Below are 15,956 nucleotides of genomic sequence, written 5' to 3'. Positions count from 1 at the left end.
ACAAGAGTCTCCTTTCCTGCCAGACCTGTTATTCTCTATTGTGTTTTAAATGAGTCAAAGCCCACCTTTGTGAGCCCAGCCCAGACATTGATCTTTTATGGCTCTTTGGCCTGGCTAGTATCAGCATGCGAATAGCTATGCTGATTCAATGGGACTGGTAGGGATTTCATTGTAGGGTGTGTCTTTTACCTACACAACATATGCATTCTTTTGTTTGAATGTCTCCTCCTCTGCTGTAGAACCACTTCCCATGAAATGTAGATAAATTGCTGTGGCGGAGGGGGCGTGGTTCTGCGAGGTCTGTAGCGGGAGCGAGCAAAGACGGAGACGAGCGGTGAGTAAGTAGGTCAAGTGCAGATCACTAACACCTGTGTCTGATTCCAGTGATTGGCGTGGAGAGACCGTAAAAGCCGCGCAGTAGAGAGAGAGAGCGGAGAGAGATCGAGACTGGGACTGCGACCAGACACCTCACTGCCAGATACTAAGAGAGAGACTGAATTTGAGAGAAACTGAGTTTGAGACTGACGTGGATAGTCAGTGTGAATGTTTTGAGTTAAATCGCCCTCGTGCGTGTGAATTTGAGAAAAGGTGAACCAAATAAAGAGAGCAGTCCCAGTAAGCCGACCCCGTCTTCTTCCTTCCTACACCCACACGAACCAACAACGTTACACTGGTGCCGAAACCCGGGAAGGAAGAAGAGTGCCGCCGCTATGCAGACTCCGCCAAAGACGCCGCTTGCGGATCTCGTTGCATCGCTCGCTGGTCTTCATCAAGAGACCCACCAAGATCTGCTGGCCGTGAGGGCCGAACAGGATAAGCGTTTCGAGGCCCTCATTCGCGCTCAGCATGAAGACCGCGAGCTGTTCCGGAGCTGGATGGTCCGGGAGATTCCGGCCACCCCCCCGCCTACCACCGACTCGGCCGCCAACATCCACCTCTCGAAGATGGGCTCCGAGGATGATCCGGAGGCATTCATCGACCTCTTCGAGAGGTCCGCCGAGTCCCGGGGGTGGCCCCGGTCGGACTGGTCAATGCGGCTCCTGCCGCTATTGTCTGGAGAAGCGCAGGTAGCCGCACACCAACTGCCAGTCCAGAATCTCCTGGACTATGGAGACCTGAAGCGCGCCGTCCTACAGAGGGTCGGCCGGAGCCCAGAAGAACAGCGACAGCGGTTCCGGACCCTGACCCTCGGCGAGTCCGGCCGACCCTTCGCCTTCGCGCACCAGCTCCGGGACTCATGCCGCAAGTGGCTGATGGCCGCCGGTGACGACGTCGAGGGAATCATCGACCGGGTGGTACTGGAGCAGTTCATCGCGCGGCTTCCGCAGAAGACCGCGCAGTGGGTCCAGTGCCACCGCCCGACGTCGTTAACCCAGGCCATCCACTTGGCGGAGGATCACATGGTGGCGTGCCCCGGGGTCGGCAACCCCTTACCATCCGCCTCTCTCTCTCTCTCTCTCTCCCTCTCCTGCTGTCTCTCCCCCTTCTCTCCCCAAACCTGTTCCCCTTCCCAGGTCGCGTGGGGTCTTACCGCCCAGACCAGCTCCAAGAGGGAGGACCGGCGGTTCCAGCGATCCAGCATCCCTTCCCCGGTCGCTCCAGAGGGGAGCGACAACCGTCTCGGAGCCCTCAGCCTTTCCCTCTGGCTCAGCGCTCTCTCCGCGCCAATCATGGGACCTACCTCCAGCCACTAGGGCGGCGGGGAAGCCTGGGCCGGCTTGCTGGCGCTGCGGGGATCCGGGACATTTTATCGACCGCTGTCCCGTCATGGAGGTCGGGACAATGGTCCGGATCCCCGATGCTCCACAAGCTGCCCTCGATCAAGCTGGGCTGTACCTAATTCCAGTGAGTATCAAGGGGGGTACGTATCAGGCGTTGGTGGATTCGGGTTGTAACCAGACCTCTATCCACCAAAGCCTGATTCGGCCTGAGGCATTGGGTACCGGCCGCACGGTTACGGTAAGGTGTGTGCACGGGGAAGTGGTGAATTATCCGTTGCTGCCCGTGGATTTTCTATTTAGGGGGCAAAAGCATAGTGTGGAGGTCGCAGTTAACCCGCACCTCCGGCATCCGCTAATTTTAGGGACCAATTGGACAGCGTTTAATGAATTGTTGGGTCATTTATGTGCGGGTGCTTCTTGGGCTAAACAGGTAAACCGGAAAGAGTCGGTTGTGCAGGTCGGGGAGGTGGATTCGGGGCCTCTGGGAGCTGTTCCAGGGGAACAGAGCGGTCTGGAGTTACCTCTTCTCACAGACCGCAATGATTTTCCCCTGGAACAATCCCAGGATGAGTCGCTCAAAAATGCGTTCACTCAGGTCCGTGCCATCGACGGCCACCTCCTCCACCCTGACCAGCCGATCTCTTATCCGTATTTTTGTATTTTAAAGGATAGGTTGTATCGGGTGACCCAAGACGCCCAGACAAAGCAGAATACAACCCAGTTGTTAATACCTAAAAGCCGCCGGGAAATGCTTTTCCAGGCGGCTCATTCCAATCCAATGGCCGGGCATTTAGGGCAAACGGCCACTCTTAACCGTCTAATGGCCCGCTTCTTTTGGCCGGGCATTCACGAGAATGTACGCAGATGGTGTGCGTCTTGTCGTGAATGTCAGTTGGTGAACCCGCCGGCCACCCCAAAAGCACCATTGTGCCCACTCCCTTTAGTGCAGGTCCCCTTCGAGAGAATTGGTATGGACCTCATCGGGCCATTAGAACGGTCAGCACGCGGGCATCGCTTTGCATTGGTCTTGGTGGACTATGCAACGCGATACCCGGAAGCAGTCCCGCTCCGCACTATTTCAGCGAAAAGTGTTGCGAGCGCTCTGTTTTCTTTGATCTCCCGGGTGGGAATCCCGAAAGAGATTCTCACCGATCAAGGCACGGCGTTCATGTCACGAACGATTTGCGAACTTTATGAATTATTGGGCATTAAATCGATCCGCACCAGCGTTTATCACCCACAAACAGATGGTTTGGTGGAACGATTTAATCGCACGTTGAAATCCATGATTCGTAAGTTCGTTCACGAGGACGCCAAAAATTGGGATAAGTGGCTAGAACCTCTGTTGTTTGCTGTTCGCGAGGTCCCGCAAGCCTCCACGGGGTTTTCCCCCTTCGAGCTTCTTTATGGACGTCAGCCTCGGGGGGTGCTTGATGTCCTTAAGGAGGCTTGGGAGGACGGACCTTCCGCGAGTAAAAATGAAATCCAGTATGTCCTGGAACTGAGAACAAAACTCCACACTTTGGGGCGGCTATCAATGGAGAATTTGTTACAGGCTCAGGACAAACAGAGACAGCTGTACAACAGAGGGGCTAGACTTCGTCAATTTGCACCGGGAGACAAGGTGCTTGTATTACTCCCTACTTCCACTTCAAAATTACTCGCAAAGTGGCAAGGACCGTTTGTGGTCACACGGCGAGTTGGTGATCTCAACTATGAGGTAGTACGCTCAGATAGGGACGGAGCACGTCAAATATACCACCTCAACCTTTTAAAGAAATGGTCGGAGGCGGAGTCAGTGTTGCTTGCGACGGTGGTGAGTGGAGAGGATGATCTCGGGCCGGAGGCGGTTCAAAAGCCTCAATCACTCGCTCTGGCCCCGGGGGGGATCATCTCTCGCCGTCGCAGCTCACTGACGTTAAAACAATACAAGCAGAGTTTGCTGACGTGTTCTCGCCCCTCCCTGGTCGCACGGACCTCATTCAACACCATGTTGAGACAGAGCCGGGCGTGGTAGTTCGCAGCCGGCCCTATCGTTTACCTGAACACAAGAAAAAAATTGTTCAGGCCGAATTAGAGGCTATGTTAGATATGGGGGTAATAGAGGAGTCCAACAGCGACTGGGCGAGCCCGATAGTTTTGGTCCCAAAACCTGACGGCTCGGTTCGGTTCTGTGTGGACTATAGAAAAGTGAACGCGGTGTCGAAGTTTGATGCGTACCCAATGCCAAGGATCGATGAATTGCTTGATCGGCTAGGAACCGCTCGTTTTTACTCGACGCTGGACTTAACCAAGGGATATGGGCAGATCCCCTTGTCGCCAATGTCCAAAGAAAAGACCGCTTTCACCACGCCGTTTGGATTGCACCAATTTGTCACCCTTCCTTTCGGCTTGTTCGGGGCTCCCGCGACCTTCCAGCGCCTGATGGACAGGATTCTCCGGCCGCATGCTGCATATGCTGCTGCGTACTTGGATGATATTATCATCTACAGTGCGGACTGGCAGCGGCATATGCAGCACCTGCGCGCTGTCCTGAAGTCGCTGAGAAGGGCGGGGCTCACGGCAAACCCAAAGAAGTGTGCAGTTGGGCGGGTGGAAGTAAGATATCTGGGCTTCCACTTGGGTCATGGACAGGTGCGTCCCCAAATTGATAAGACTGCAGCCATTGCAACCTGCCCACGGCCTAAGACCAAAAAGGAGGTTAGACAGTTCCTGGGGCTAGCGGGATATTATAGAAGGTTTGTACCTAAGTATTCGGACCTCGCTAGCCCGCTGACTGATCTAACTAAAAAAGAGGTACCAGATACAGTTCAGTGGACGGAGCGGTGCCAGCAGGCTTTCACCCAGATAAAGGCTGCTCTGTGTGGTGGGCCGCTCTTACAAGCTCCTGATTTCTCTCTCCCTTTTTCTCTACAGACCGACGCCTCGGACAGGGGGCTGGGCGCAGTCCTGACCCAGGAGGTGGGGGGCGAAGAGCGGCCGGTGCTGTACATCAGCCGCAAGCTCTCTAAGAGAGAGGCGGTGTACAGCACCATTGAAAAGGAGTGCCTGGCGATCAGGTGGGCCGTTCTCACCCTCCGCTATTACCTCCTGGGCCGGGAGTTCACCCTCTGTTCGGACCACGCCCCCTTGCAGTGGCTCCACCGCATGAAAGATACCAACGCCCGGATCACCCGTTGGTATCTAGCTTTACAGCCTTTTAAATTCAAGGTGATCCACAGGCCGGGTGCTCAGATGGTTGTGGCTGACTTCCTCTCCAGGAGGGGGGGGGGGGGAGGCTGCAGGCCGGATGGCTCCCCGGCCTGGTGCGGGCGGTGGGGGTATGTGGCGGAGGGGGCGTGGTTCTGCGAGGTCTGTAGCGGGAGCGAGCAAAGACGGAGACGAGCGGTGAGTAAGTAGGTCAAGTGCAGATCACTAACACCTGTGTCTGATTCCAGTGATTGGCGTGGAGAGACCGTAAAAGCCGCGCAGTAGAGAGAGAGAGCGGAGAGAGATCGAGACTGGGACTGCGACCAGACACCTCACTGCCAGATACTAAGAGAGAGACTGAATTTGAGAGAAACTGAGTTTGAGACTGACGTGGATAGTCAGTGTGAATGTTTTGAGTTAAATCGCCCTCGTGCGTGTGAATTTGAGAAAAGGTGAACCAAATAAAGAGAGCAGTCCCAGTAAGCCGACCCCGTCTTCTTCCTTCCTACACCCACACGAACCAACAACGTTACAATTGCATTATCTTGTGCTGTGAAATCAGACTGTTTTCGGACGACCTGCAGCACAGAGTTCTCATTAAAAGAATCATTCTGTCTTGATCCGTAGTCTCCTGGTCTATTCTTCAACAAACAACTGAAGTTCACAACAATGGATTTCAATTTTTGTATCATATTACAGTAATAAAAAGAATTAAAAAAAAATCTAGATAATGTTTTCCATAATGCATGCATGAAAGGGTTAATGTTGCAAGCATCGGTGTACAAATTAGAGGTAAGAGATGTTTGGCAAGTAGCACTCCTTACTCCTTACGATCTAAAACCAAAAATGCCCCGCGAATTAAGAAATGGCGAAATTGTAATCAAACAAGAAGATGAGGGAGACGATGAAGTCTATGAAAGATTGAGGGAGGTTTTATTAGAGCTAAGGGGACCAACGCACGCTGAGTGGAATAGGATTTTAGAAATAAAACAAGCCAACAAAGAACCGTTTGAAGTTTATGCTGAACGTTTATGGGTAACATATAAAGAGCATTCGGGGTTAGAGGATGCACAGCGTGATCAGGAAGTTTTACTACAACTCCTGAAAAATAACGCTGGACCCCATATACAGCAGGCATTAATTCACGGAGCCGATCCACCAGAGAATACCTACCGGTCATTGGCGGATTGGGCTTCCAAAATAGAAGCCAGACTAAAACAAAACAAAACTCGTTTCATTGCAACGACAAGGAAAAGGTGTTAACAGTCCTAGCTCTCAACCTCGAGTAACGCCTCGGTGTAAGTATTGCAAGAAAATCAATCACACCATTCAGGACTGTCTCAAATTGAAGCGAATAACGTCACAAGACAATCAAATCTTGCACTCTAAAAGTGACAGTGAAATTCTCAGGCGGTTAGGGAATTTGATTGCAGAGAAAAATACTTCAGAAAACGGCTTAAAGCAAACTGAAGAACAGCCATTGAACCAAGTAAGGCCGTATAACACGTTACAGGCAGAGCTCGCTGCCCTGCTAGCAAAACATAGCAAACCCCAATAGGGGTACGTGGCCTCCGTTGCTATAGGAAGCGTTATCACAAGCAGTAATCAAATCAAAATACGAGCTAATCTTGGAGGCCGGTTAGGTAACATTCTCATTGATTCTGGAGCCGCCTGCTCTTGCACAAACATTCCGTTACCCCTAAGTCAAGTCAAGTCAAGTCAACTTTATTTATATAGTGCTTTTAACAATGTAGATTGTTTCAAAGCAGCTTTACAGTGTTAAACAGGAAAATAATGCAGCATAATTTTATTCAGCTGTATAGCCATTCTGGGAAAAACGCTGATGTCATCAGTTCATTTCAATTATCATACAGTGACAGTGTGGGCTTTAGATCAATAATTTGATCAGTAATTTAGTTTGAATGGTTAATTTAGTTTATTATTTAGATTTATTTCGATGTTTAATTGAAAAATGTAGTGTCCCCAACTGAGCACGCCAAGCCAGAGGCAACAGTTACCTAAGCATGAGAACAATTCAAATTAAAGGTATTGGCGATACTTTGATGACGGCAACGCAAACAAGACCAGTTAAACTCGATCTAGGTATGGTAGTGCTAACAGAACAATTCTGGTATTTACCAGATAATAGTGAAGGAACTGTGCTGGGAATGGACATTATGAGAAAACACGGCTTTGTGATTCATTGTTTTGAAAAGCAAATTGAACTACAAACGAATAAAACTACAAAGAGATGCTTGCCTAAAGGCATTGCAAACGTTATGTCCATATCCAGTACAGATCCAGTTCAACTTCTCATCAGAAAACACAGCAATGTTTGGGCTGATCATGAAGACGACTGCGGCCTTGTTGACTTTGAGGTTTGCATCGAAAGAGAGCCCCCTCCTCCACAAAAGCAATACCGCAATAAGCCAGAGGCCGAAGTCGCTGTTCATGAGATAGTACAGCAGCTTGAGGTGAGAGGAATAGTTAGGTAAATGGCGTTTGTGCATTGATTATCAGCGTCTTAACAAAGTTTTACCTAAAGCGACACCAATAGTGGCAAATCCAGCTACCATCTTATCACAAGTTTCAACCAATGCTTCGTGGTTCACAGTGCTTGATATTAAAAATGGTTTCTGGTCTCTTAAAGTTAAACGACAAGACCAATGGAAGTTAGCATTTACTGTCAATCAAATGCAGTATACATGGGAACGAATGCCACAGGGCCTTCACAACAGCCCAGCCATTTTTCACAGAGCTGTGGCAGATGTGCTCAGTCCCTTACTAGGGAATGGCAAGGTCGTTCACTATGTAGACGACATTCTGATAGCAACAGAAGGACCACTTGAGAACCACTTGCAGCTGGTTGACGAAGTGTTACAAATGTTAGGTGACGCAGGCTTTAAAATGAACAAAGAAAAAGCCCAGATTGCACTAAAAGAGGTACACTATTTAGGATACATTCTGACGCAAAGCCACAGAGCTTTGACAGACGATAGGAAGAAATGCATTGCCGAACTGCCTCGACCTCATACTTTAAACTCGCTGCAAAAAGTATTATGCTGCGTTCACACCAAACGCGAATTGAGCGTCAAAATCGCGTCTACCGCGTCTAGTTTCACGCGCGAACATTTTGAATGCATTCGCGCGTCCGCAGAGAATTGGACGCGCGTAGAAATCGAGCGTTTGAAGCGAAATTGACGCGCGTTCAAGGCACTCCAGGAGAAATATGTCATAAAACACCACTCTGCCTCTTTTCATTTTCATTAAACATATATATTAAGCATTAATAGCCACACAAATGTGGTCCAGGCAACTCCTACATTATCTTCACAACATGTATATTTAAATATCCTTAAAATATAAAGTTATGAAACTTCTCTTTGCCCTCAGTCAAAACGATTTGGCAGACAACAAATTATAGATGCATGAGAGCAAAGCTCGGCCGTTAGATCCACACAAGACGAACAACTACAGGACATCAGAGCCAGCGGCAGACGCCAGAAGGACTGGCCGAGGAAAGGCTGCCTTCGCCGGGGTTATGAGCAGTGATTGCCCGCGGTGATCGCCTGGATCTCACAACTCCAAAAACACAAGATTATTTTTTTAAATAGGCGCTCTCTTTATAAATAAACCACAGATTTGAGCTTTAAACAACTACATTCCCACCTGAAAACGTCTTAAAACTACATTTTGTGACACAATAGTACTGTTTTTAATTTATGCAGAGTTTCTCATACACGTCACTTTACCACGTGACAGCAGCAAGCAGGCTCCTGATTGGTTAACGCGGCGCGAATTGACGCCAAAGTTCAAATTTTTCAACTCGGGCGTCAGACGCGAATTCGCTTCAAACGCGTGAATGCACAAAAGCACCATTCGCGTGTAACGCGCGTATCGCGCAAGACGCTCAATTCGCGTCCAATTCGCGCCATTCGCGCGAACTGGACGCGCGAATGAGGCGGATTCGCGTCCTTCGCGCCGCGCGTAACGCGCCTTACGCGCCGCGGGACCTCCAGACGCGCGTCAACGCGCCTTTCCATTGACTTAACATTGAAATCACTCGCGCCTGACGCTCAATTCGCGTTTGGTGTGAACGCAGCATTAGGAACCGCAAACTATTTGCGAGAATTTATCCCTGACTTTGCAAACACCGCGGCACCGTTGTACTCGCTTCTAAAAGGAAAAACAAAACCAAGTGAGGTCCTTGAATGGACTGACAAACACGAACAAGCTTTTACTGATTTAAAACAGCGTTTGTGCTCTGCGCCTGCCCTGGGATTGCCCAATGTTTCAAAAGTTTTCCACATTCAAGTAGACGCGCATGAAAGCACACTAAGCGGAGTCTTAGCTCAAGAATATGGGGGAAAACTGCGTCCAATCGCTTATTATAGCCGGAAAAAATCTCTGGTCGAGCAAGGCTTCGAAGCATGTACACAGCATGTGCTAGCGGTGCATTGGATGCTAAAAACAACAGAACCCATTGTAGGTTTTCAGCCTGTTGTTGTACACACAATGCACACGCCGGTACGAATGCTGTTACAGGGCCGAATAAAGGGAGTTTCTTCCCAAAGATTAGTGAGATGGCTAGCAGACATTCAAGCCCGTGAAATTACCATTAAGAACACACGAATTTTGCCACATCTGCTTGGGGATGTTGAGGGAAGTCCACACACATGCCAGCCTGTAAAAGAGGCACAAAGCCTTGTACATAACCAGCCATTACCAGGCCAAGCCCCTGTGTACATAGATGGTTCTCGATTCGGTCAAATTGGTCATTTTTATGCTGGATGTGCAGTGTGGCCCCCCCATCTTCCCGAAACAGATGCGAGGCAACAATTGTTGTTTAAATTACCATCTAACATATCCGCACAGGAAGCCGAACTCATTGCATTGCTAGAAGCAATTAAGGCCCACCCTGAACCGTTGTGCGTGTATACAGACAGTCGGTATGCGTTTGGTGTTGTAACTGATTTTATGGCTCAGTGGCAGTTGCGAAAATTCCTAACTTCTGCCGGAACGCCTATAAAACATTTCAACACCATAACGTCAATATGGCAAGAAATACAAGCGCGAGAAACTCCCATTTCCGTTGTGAAAGTGCGCGCACACATCAACAAAAATCCGGATGTGCATGAGGAAAACAATAATGTTGTTGACCAATTGGCTAAGCTGGCTGCTGTGAAAGGTGATCAGTGCCAAAGAGAAACACCCTCTGCTTCTGTGACGAGTGCTGTCCAAGTCACACCAATTGACCTCAAACAGTATCAACAAGATCTGTGGGTCTCTGATGGAGAACTTGTACCTCACTTGAAACATGATCAGATGGTAAAAGTACTCGAAGGCATAGTAATCCGAGATGAAAAATGTGTCGTTCCAGAAGCCCTCCAAAAAACAATAATCAAATTATATCATGATTATGCGCATGTATCTGCGAAAAAAACAACACAGTTGATACAAAATCAGTTTTGTTGGCCGGGAATGACAGCTGACATTGAAAGATGGTGCAGCACCTGCATGGTGTGTGCCACAATCAACCAGGGAAAGCAAGGCCGAACAAACCTGCGTAGGCCAGAACCACCGAAAGGGCCCTGGGAGTCCTTGCAATTAGATTTCATTGGTCCACTATCCAGTACCAAAGGGGGGTATCGGTATTGCCTTGTGATAATTGATAAATTCTCAAAATGGGTTGAAGCAATTCCCACTTGTAATAACACGGCAAATACTGTGGCACGTGTGATGGCGAACCAAATCATCCCTCTTTGGGGAGCATCAATCCAAATTGAATCCGATCAGGGGACTCATTTTACTGGACAAGTGATGAAAAACATGTGCAAAATGCTAAACATCAAGCAACGATTCCACGTGTCCTATCGTCCACAAAGTTCGGGCTTTGTTGAACGTGTTAACCGCACGATAAAATAAAATATTGCAAAGCAAATAGCACAACACCAAAACAGGTGGATTGATGCTTTACCCACAGTTCTGACTGTACTGCGAGCAACCCATCAAAAGCTACAGGCGTTAGCCCATATGAGCTTATGACTGGAAGGGTGATGAAGTTGCCCATTGATCCAGAAATTTCCCCAGCAGACCTGGGGCCTCTCATGCTTTCAACTCAGCAGACTGTGTGGGTGAAATTGCAAGAAAGACTGAAGGTGCTGTATGCACAGGCTGGACTGAAACAACAACAGTCAGACCTGTCAAATGATGCACAATTGAACCCAATCTCTGAAACAAAATTTTCAGAAAGGGATGTGGTGATGGTACGCGTCTTTGTGAAACAAAACGCATTTTCCCCTAGATGGCACGGGCCCTATGAAATCAAGGCTGTTTGTAACAGCTGCGTGGCCGTGACTATCAGAGGAAAATTAAGATGGTACCACATGTCCCAGTGTAAACCATTCAAAGGTTCAGTGAATTAATTATGATCTTCTTCCTTCTCAGGACAATCACTGCACTTCCATGGAGGCCGGACACCCGGGAAATATCCGGACCAGCCTGCATCGAATTAGGACAACGCATCACACTCACACACACCTTTGGATGTGAGAGATGGGTATGGAAATACATTAAGGGGCCATTCACATCTTACACTCCAATTACATACAAAGAAGTACTCACATGGCCCCCCGGATTAGCACCGGAACCAAATTGCATCACAAAAATTTGCTGTAACGCGGGTTCTACCCATCTCCCATACCAAAACCTCACTAGCTACACACAAGCACCGAAAATGCACCATAACCAGACAACCTGGGATCAATTTAAAGAATACCCAGATTCTAAAGTTGGCGGGATGGATGTATTTTATAATACAAACAATTATGGCACAGATCCCAGAAAATGTTATTCCATTACTGATCTAGAACCAGCAAGATATAGGTGCACACACAGAACAACACATAATGATACACATTTGAAGTTTACTGAACTTCTTTTTGATCTAATCAAGACACCGAGTAACATTGTAAAAACATTTGTTTGGACCGGTCGGAAAGAAGGAACATATTGTGTGGGAAAATGTAAGACAAATATGGACAATTTTACAAGCCCTCACAATTGACCTATCGGTAAGCCCCTCCCATCGAACGCCGATGAGCCAATGGCAGTTGAGTATCAGTTGCGCTGGGACCGGAACTCGGACATCTTTAGGTGTCAGCGCCATAGAGAAACATTGGAAAATCCGAAGCTGTCGTCGGTTTGATGGTGTTTATGCTACAAAAATGCTAAACGTCGTGCCTGAGTTACTGCAACAATGATTCCAATGATTGCATTGAGATCTGTAAACCATCGCTTCCATTATTTCTGTGAGTTTAGATATGTTTAAAGGTCTGCATTATCTGTCTTATAAGGAGGACTCCTATTTTGACGGGTATTGTAGTCTACGGGACAGATAGTGACAGGGAGAGCTTGCACGCAGTTTATCGGAGTTGTTTTACAGATACAAAGTTCACCCAGTTATTAACTGCACCCCCGAAAAGGCATAAGGTCTGTGTATATGTTTGTTTACTGTGAGTGTTTTTGTGTAATTTGCTGTGTATGTTAATGGTAATGCCACGGAGAGAGGGCTAGAGAGAGAGAGTTTGTGAATGAGATGTTAAGGCGCACTTATGCTTTGTTTGTTCAGCTCTTACGATGATTTTTTGAGTGAAAAACTATGTAGTAAACTTCATAAACCATCAGTAAAGTTTGGCCATCATTCGGACGGGGTATACGTTACATTCTGTGTCCAAAAATATCTTGGGATAAGGTTTTCACACTGACAGCTGTACATTGTAAGATATAGCAACTCCGTTTGTTTGTCCGAGTTAGCAACAGTAACTAAGGGGGGCGGGGCTTACCGATAGGTCAATTGTTCATGGACTTTAAACCATTGCTTTAATTTGACTACCTGTGGATACAGGAAACCCACACAGTGTCCAAAATTACATCCCACTCCTCCTGGTGGTCGGATCAAAGGAAATGTAAATAAGATGTTGCTTCATGATGTAAATCTTGTAATAACACATGTGACGTATAACATCTCTAATATTTTGTCTGCTTATGTAGAACACTGTAATGTTGATGACAAAACATACACATGGCTACAGTCATGCATCGATGATTTAGTTTCTGATTACAAAACCAGACTTGCAGTCCAAATTCCACCTGCTCGCACTAAACGAGATCTTTTTGGAAGTATAGCAGGCCTTTTTGGTTCAGTCAATTCTATATCCAACACTTACAAAATAACAGGTCAATCTCAATTTTCAACATGGTTGGCAAATCAGGTGGCCACTGGTTTTCAACACATCACTAATAGTAATGAGAATATTATCAAAGCTGTCAGATCTGAAGCGCAGGCGCCTCTGATGACCAGCCAGACAATTTTCAATCAGTCCCGTACCATCAAGCATGACTTAGCCTGTAGATTGTATGCACAAGATTTATTTACTGCAGCAAGACAAGAGATTTTAGATCTTCGTCTCCATAAGACACCTAGACATGTTTTAAATGATCTTATTGAAATTTTAGATTTGCATAGATGGCTTGCATCAGAGAAAATGAAAAATATTAAGTACTCTGAATTATTATCGACACTAATGATATATACTGGTACTGAATGTATTGGTTGTATTGGGTTCTTTGCCACTTTCCCTTTAATTCACCCAGATCAGGTTTACCCAGATTCCACTACCATACGCTCTATTGGCGTTGTAGTGAAAGATCAAATTATTAAATGGGACCATCTTACGGGGTATATGACTTTGAAAGGCACTGAAACTTTGTTTACCACTCGCACCTGTTGTCATGAAACATCAAGTTACATTATTTGCACTTACAACACTTTGCAGCCTTTTTCTCCTAAAGACTCTAAGCTTGTTAATGTCCAGTCATTGCATGGTCATTCTGATGCTGTTCAAGTGTCTCACACACAGTGGTGCATCGTCAGTGAGATGAATTCCTTCACCTACGGAGGTCTGACCGGCCCTGCGAACCACACTTTCTGTTTAGAAGTGAAAGAGGACTTTTCAATGGGTCAGATAAACATCCTGGGAAGGGTGCCAATGGACGCAAACGTTTCCCCCTGGTGGGAGGACACTTTTTATGAACAAAGCACACAAGGTTCGGTCAACACAATGGACTTGGTACAAAAATTGCTTTCACAGACGGAATATCCTCTCAACCAAGCACAAGTAGAGGCCAATCTGGCAAAAAAGACTGCAGAGATCCTGTCCAGTTCCTCTACCCGCTCTGCGCGGGAGGCCTACACCTGGTGGGACTGGATGTTCCGTGGATGTGCCATTGCCAGTGTGCTCATCTTCATATTCACCCTCTGCCAGTGTTGTTACTTCAGATGTCTTCTTCGAGCGATGCGTACTTCAACCAACGTGGCCATCGCACTCAGCCCATTACAGGTGCCAGCCCTACGGAAAGTGCAGCTGTAAAGCAAACGTCACAAAATCCCTGAAAGTGGCCCTTCGGGGACTGCTCTGAATCTGCCCCAAAGGGCCAAGGGCGGTCTGTAAGAATGGATTTCACCTGAAAATGAACTCACGAGATCTAAGGTGCAATAAGACAATAAAACTCCACTCATCTGAATAGGAGATCTACAAGAGAAAACAGGACACCACCTGTTTCAACCTTATCTCCTCTCCCTGCTGAGGCCTGACCTTTTTCAACCTCTCTTTCTCAGGGCTCACACAATCATGCAAATCTCAGATCCTGCAGGCCCTTTCTTGAGGGTCAATATAAATACTGTTGGTGCGAATGGTAAAGAGGTTTCAGTCCCACATCAGTAGAGCAGGTTCAAATAAAGAAAACAATGCTTGTTCTCCTGGTGTGGGAGAAGCTCATTGATAAACATTTGCTGTCATCCCCCAAAATAGGTGTGACCATTTGGGCACAAGAAAAGTTCCACCAAAAGCTGCATAAATATTTGGGTGCTGAATGTTTATTGTTCTTTTGTTCTGGGTGAGTATTTAAGGGGAATTGACAAACCGCTCAAGGAAGCATCTGTAATCAGAACTTCCCACACTTTTGCGGTGTGTCTCTACTGCCAGGTATGACTCCTTGAAACTATTTTGATACTATTTTGATACTATTAATTGGTAATTGTGATTTGTATTCTATGCTGATCAGTTGTGTATGTTGGATTTTTTAAATTCCTTTATTTGATGTTTTGCCTGGCTAAATAAACATTAATTTTGATTTATCTTGTATTCTTCTGAAATCATTATTTTATTTGTGTCCATGCGGGGTAAGTAGGAGTTACCGCAGATCTCTCTGCCAGGGCAGATCATACTGGGAACCGCATAGCGGGAGCATTGAGCCATGCATGAGGGAAAACCTGATTTCTGACTGCCACTGTTATTATAAGTTGCAGTTTCCGTGACTATCACTAAAATTACACGTTTTATTATGAGTGCACATGTGTGACTCACTTAGAGGTAAGATAGTTCACCCTGCAATCCTCTGTAATATCAGAACTGACTAATCTGTGTCTGTTAGAGCAAGCGAAACCGGACACTTAGCCTATTTGAGACTCCAGGTCCCATGGAGGATATTAATATTTGAAAATAAGTGATACTAAGAAAATCAACGATCTAAATGAAATCGCAACTAATCTTAAAATCAGCTGATAAACTCTAAACGTAACACACTTTATGGAGTCACATAAAATAAGAGTCAGATTAATTTATATATGGAGTCAGATTAACTTATATATGGAGTCAGATTTGAGGAAATGGATCTTCACATTTTAAAGCGCCAGAAAAGACATACACGCAGAAGTCCTTCAACCAGCTGCTGGATTTCGAAATTTGAGCCAGTGGGTGGACTCTACACAGCATCTCTGAGGATGTGCCTTTTTGGAAATCCCAGTGGGGAAATTCAATTTTTTGTTCTCATGCTTCTCAACGCACTCCGGATGTTTGTACACCCAAGAACTTTTTCGCTGGAAACTCCCTTATACAGACTTTGATACTAACGGACATTATGTGTGTCATGCTGTTCAAATTCATAACTTTAATTTAATTGTAATTGTCAGAAAATTATGTTCTT

At 46.8% G+C, this 15,956-nt stretch overlaps 1 protein-coding gene across 1 annotated transcript; it reads left to right on the top strand.

Annotated features, from left to right (window-relative positions):
- Positions 1 to 1,767: 1,767 nt before the first annotated feature.
- LOC307134178 (uncharacterized protein) lies at positions 1,768 to 14,341 on the top strand (the record flags this gene model as incomplete). Its single annotated transcript, XM_079829713.1, has 5 exons — positions 1,768 to 1,845; positions 2,152 to 2,316; positions 7,127 to 7,401; positions 10,894 to 11,103; positions 12,817 to 14,341. 5 exons carry the CDS (start codon positions 1,768 to 1,770, stop codon positions 14,339 to 14,341), a joined length of 2,253 nt encoding a protein of 750 aa, XP_079685839.1.
- Positions 14,342 to 15,956: the final 1,615 nt, after the last annotated feature.

This window comes from Gobio gobio (assembly GCF_949357685.1).
Source record: "Gobio gobio genome assembly, chromosome: 11".
Lineage (NCBI taxonomy): Eukaryota > Metazoa > Chordata > Actinopteri > Cypriniformes > Gobionidae > Gobio > Gobio gobio.
The sequence above is the reverse complement of the archived record's forward strand: the minus strand, read 5'-3'. Positions and strand labels throughout refer to the sequence as shown.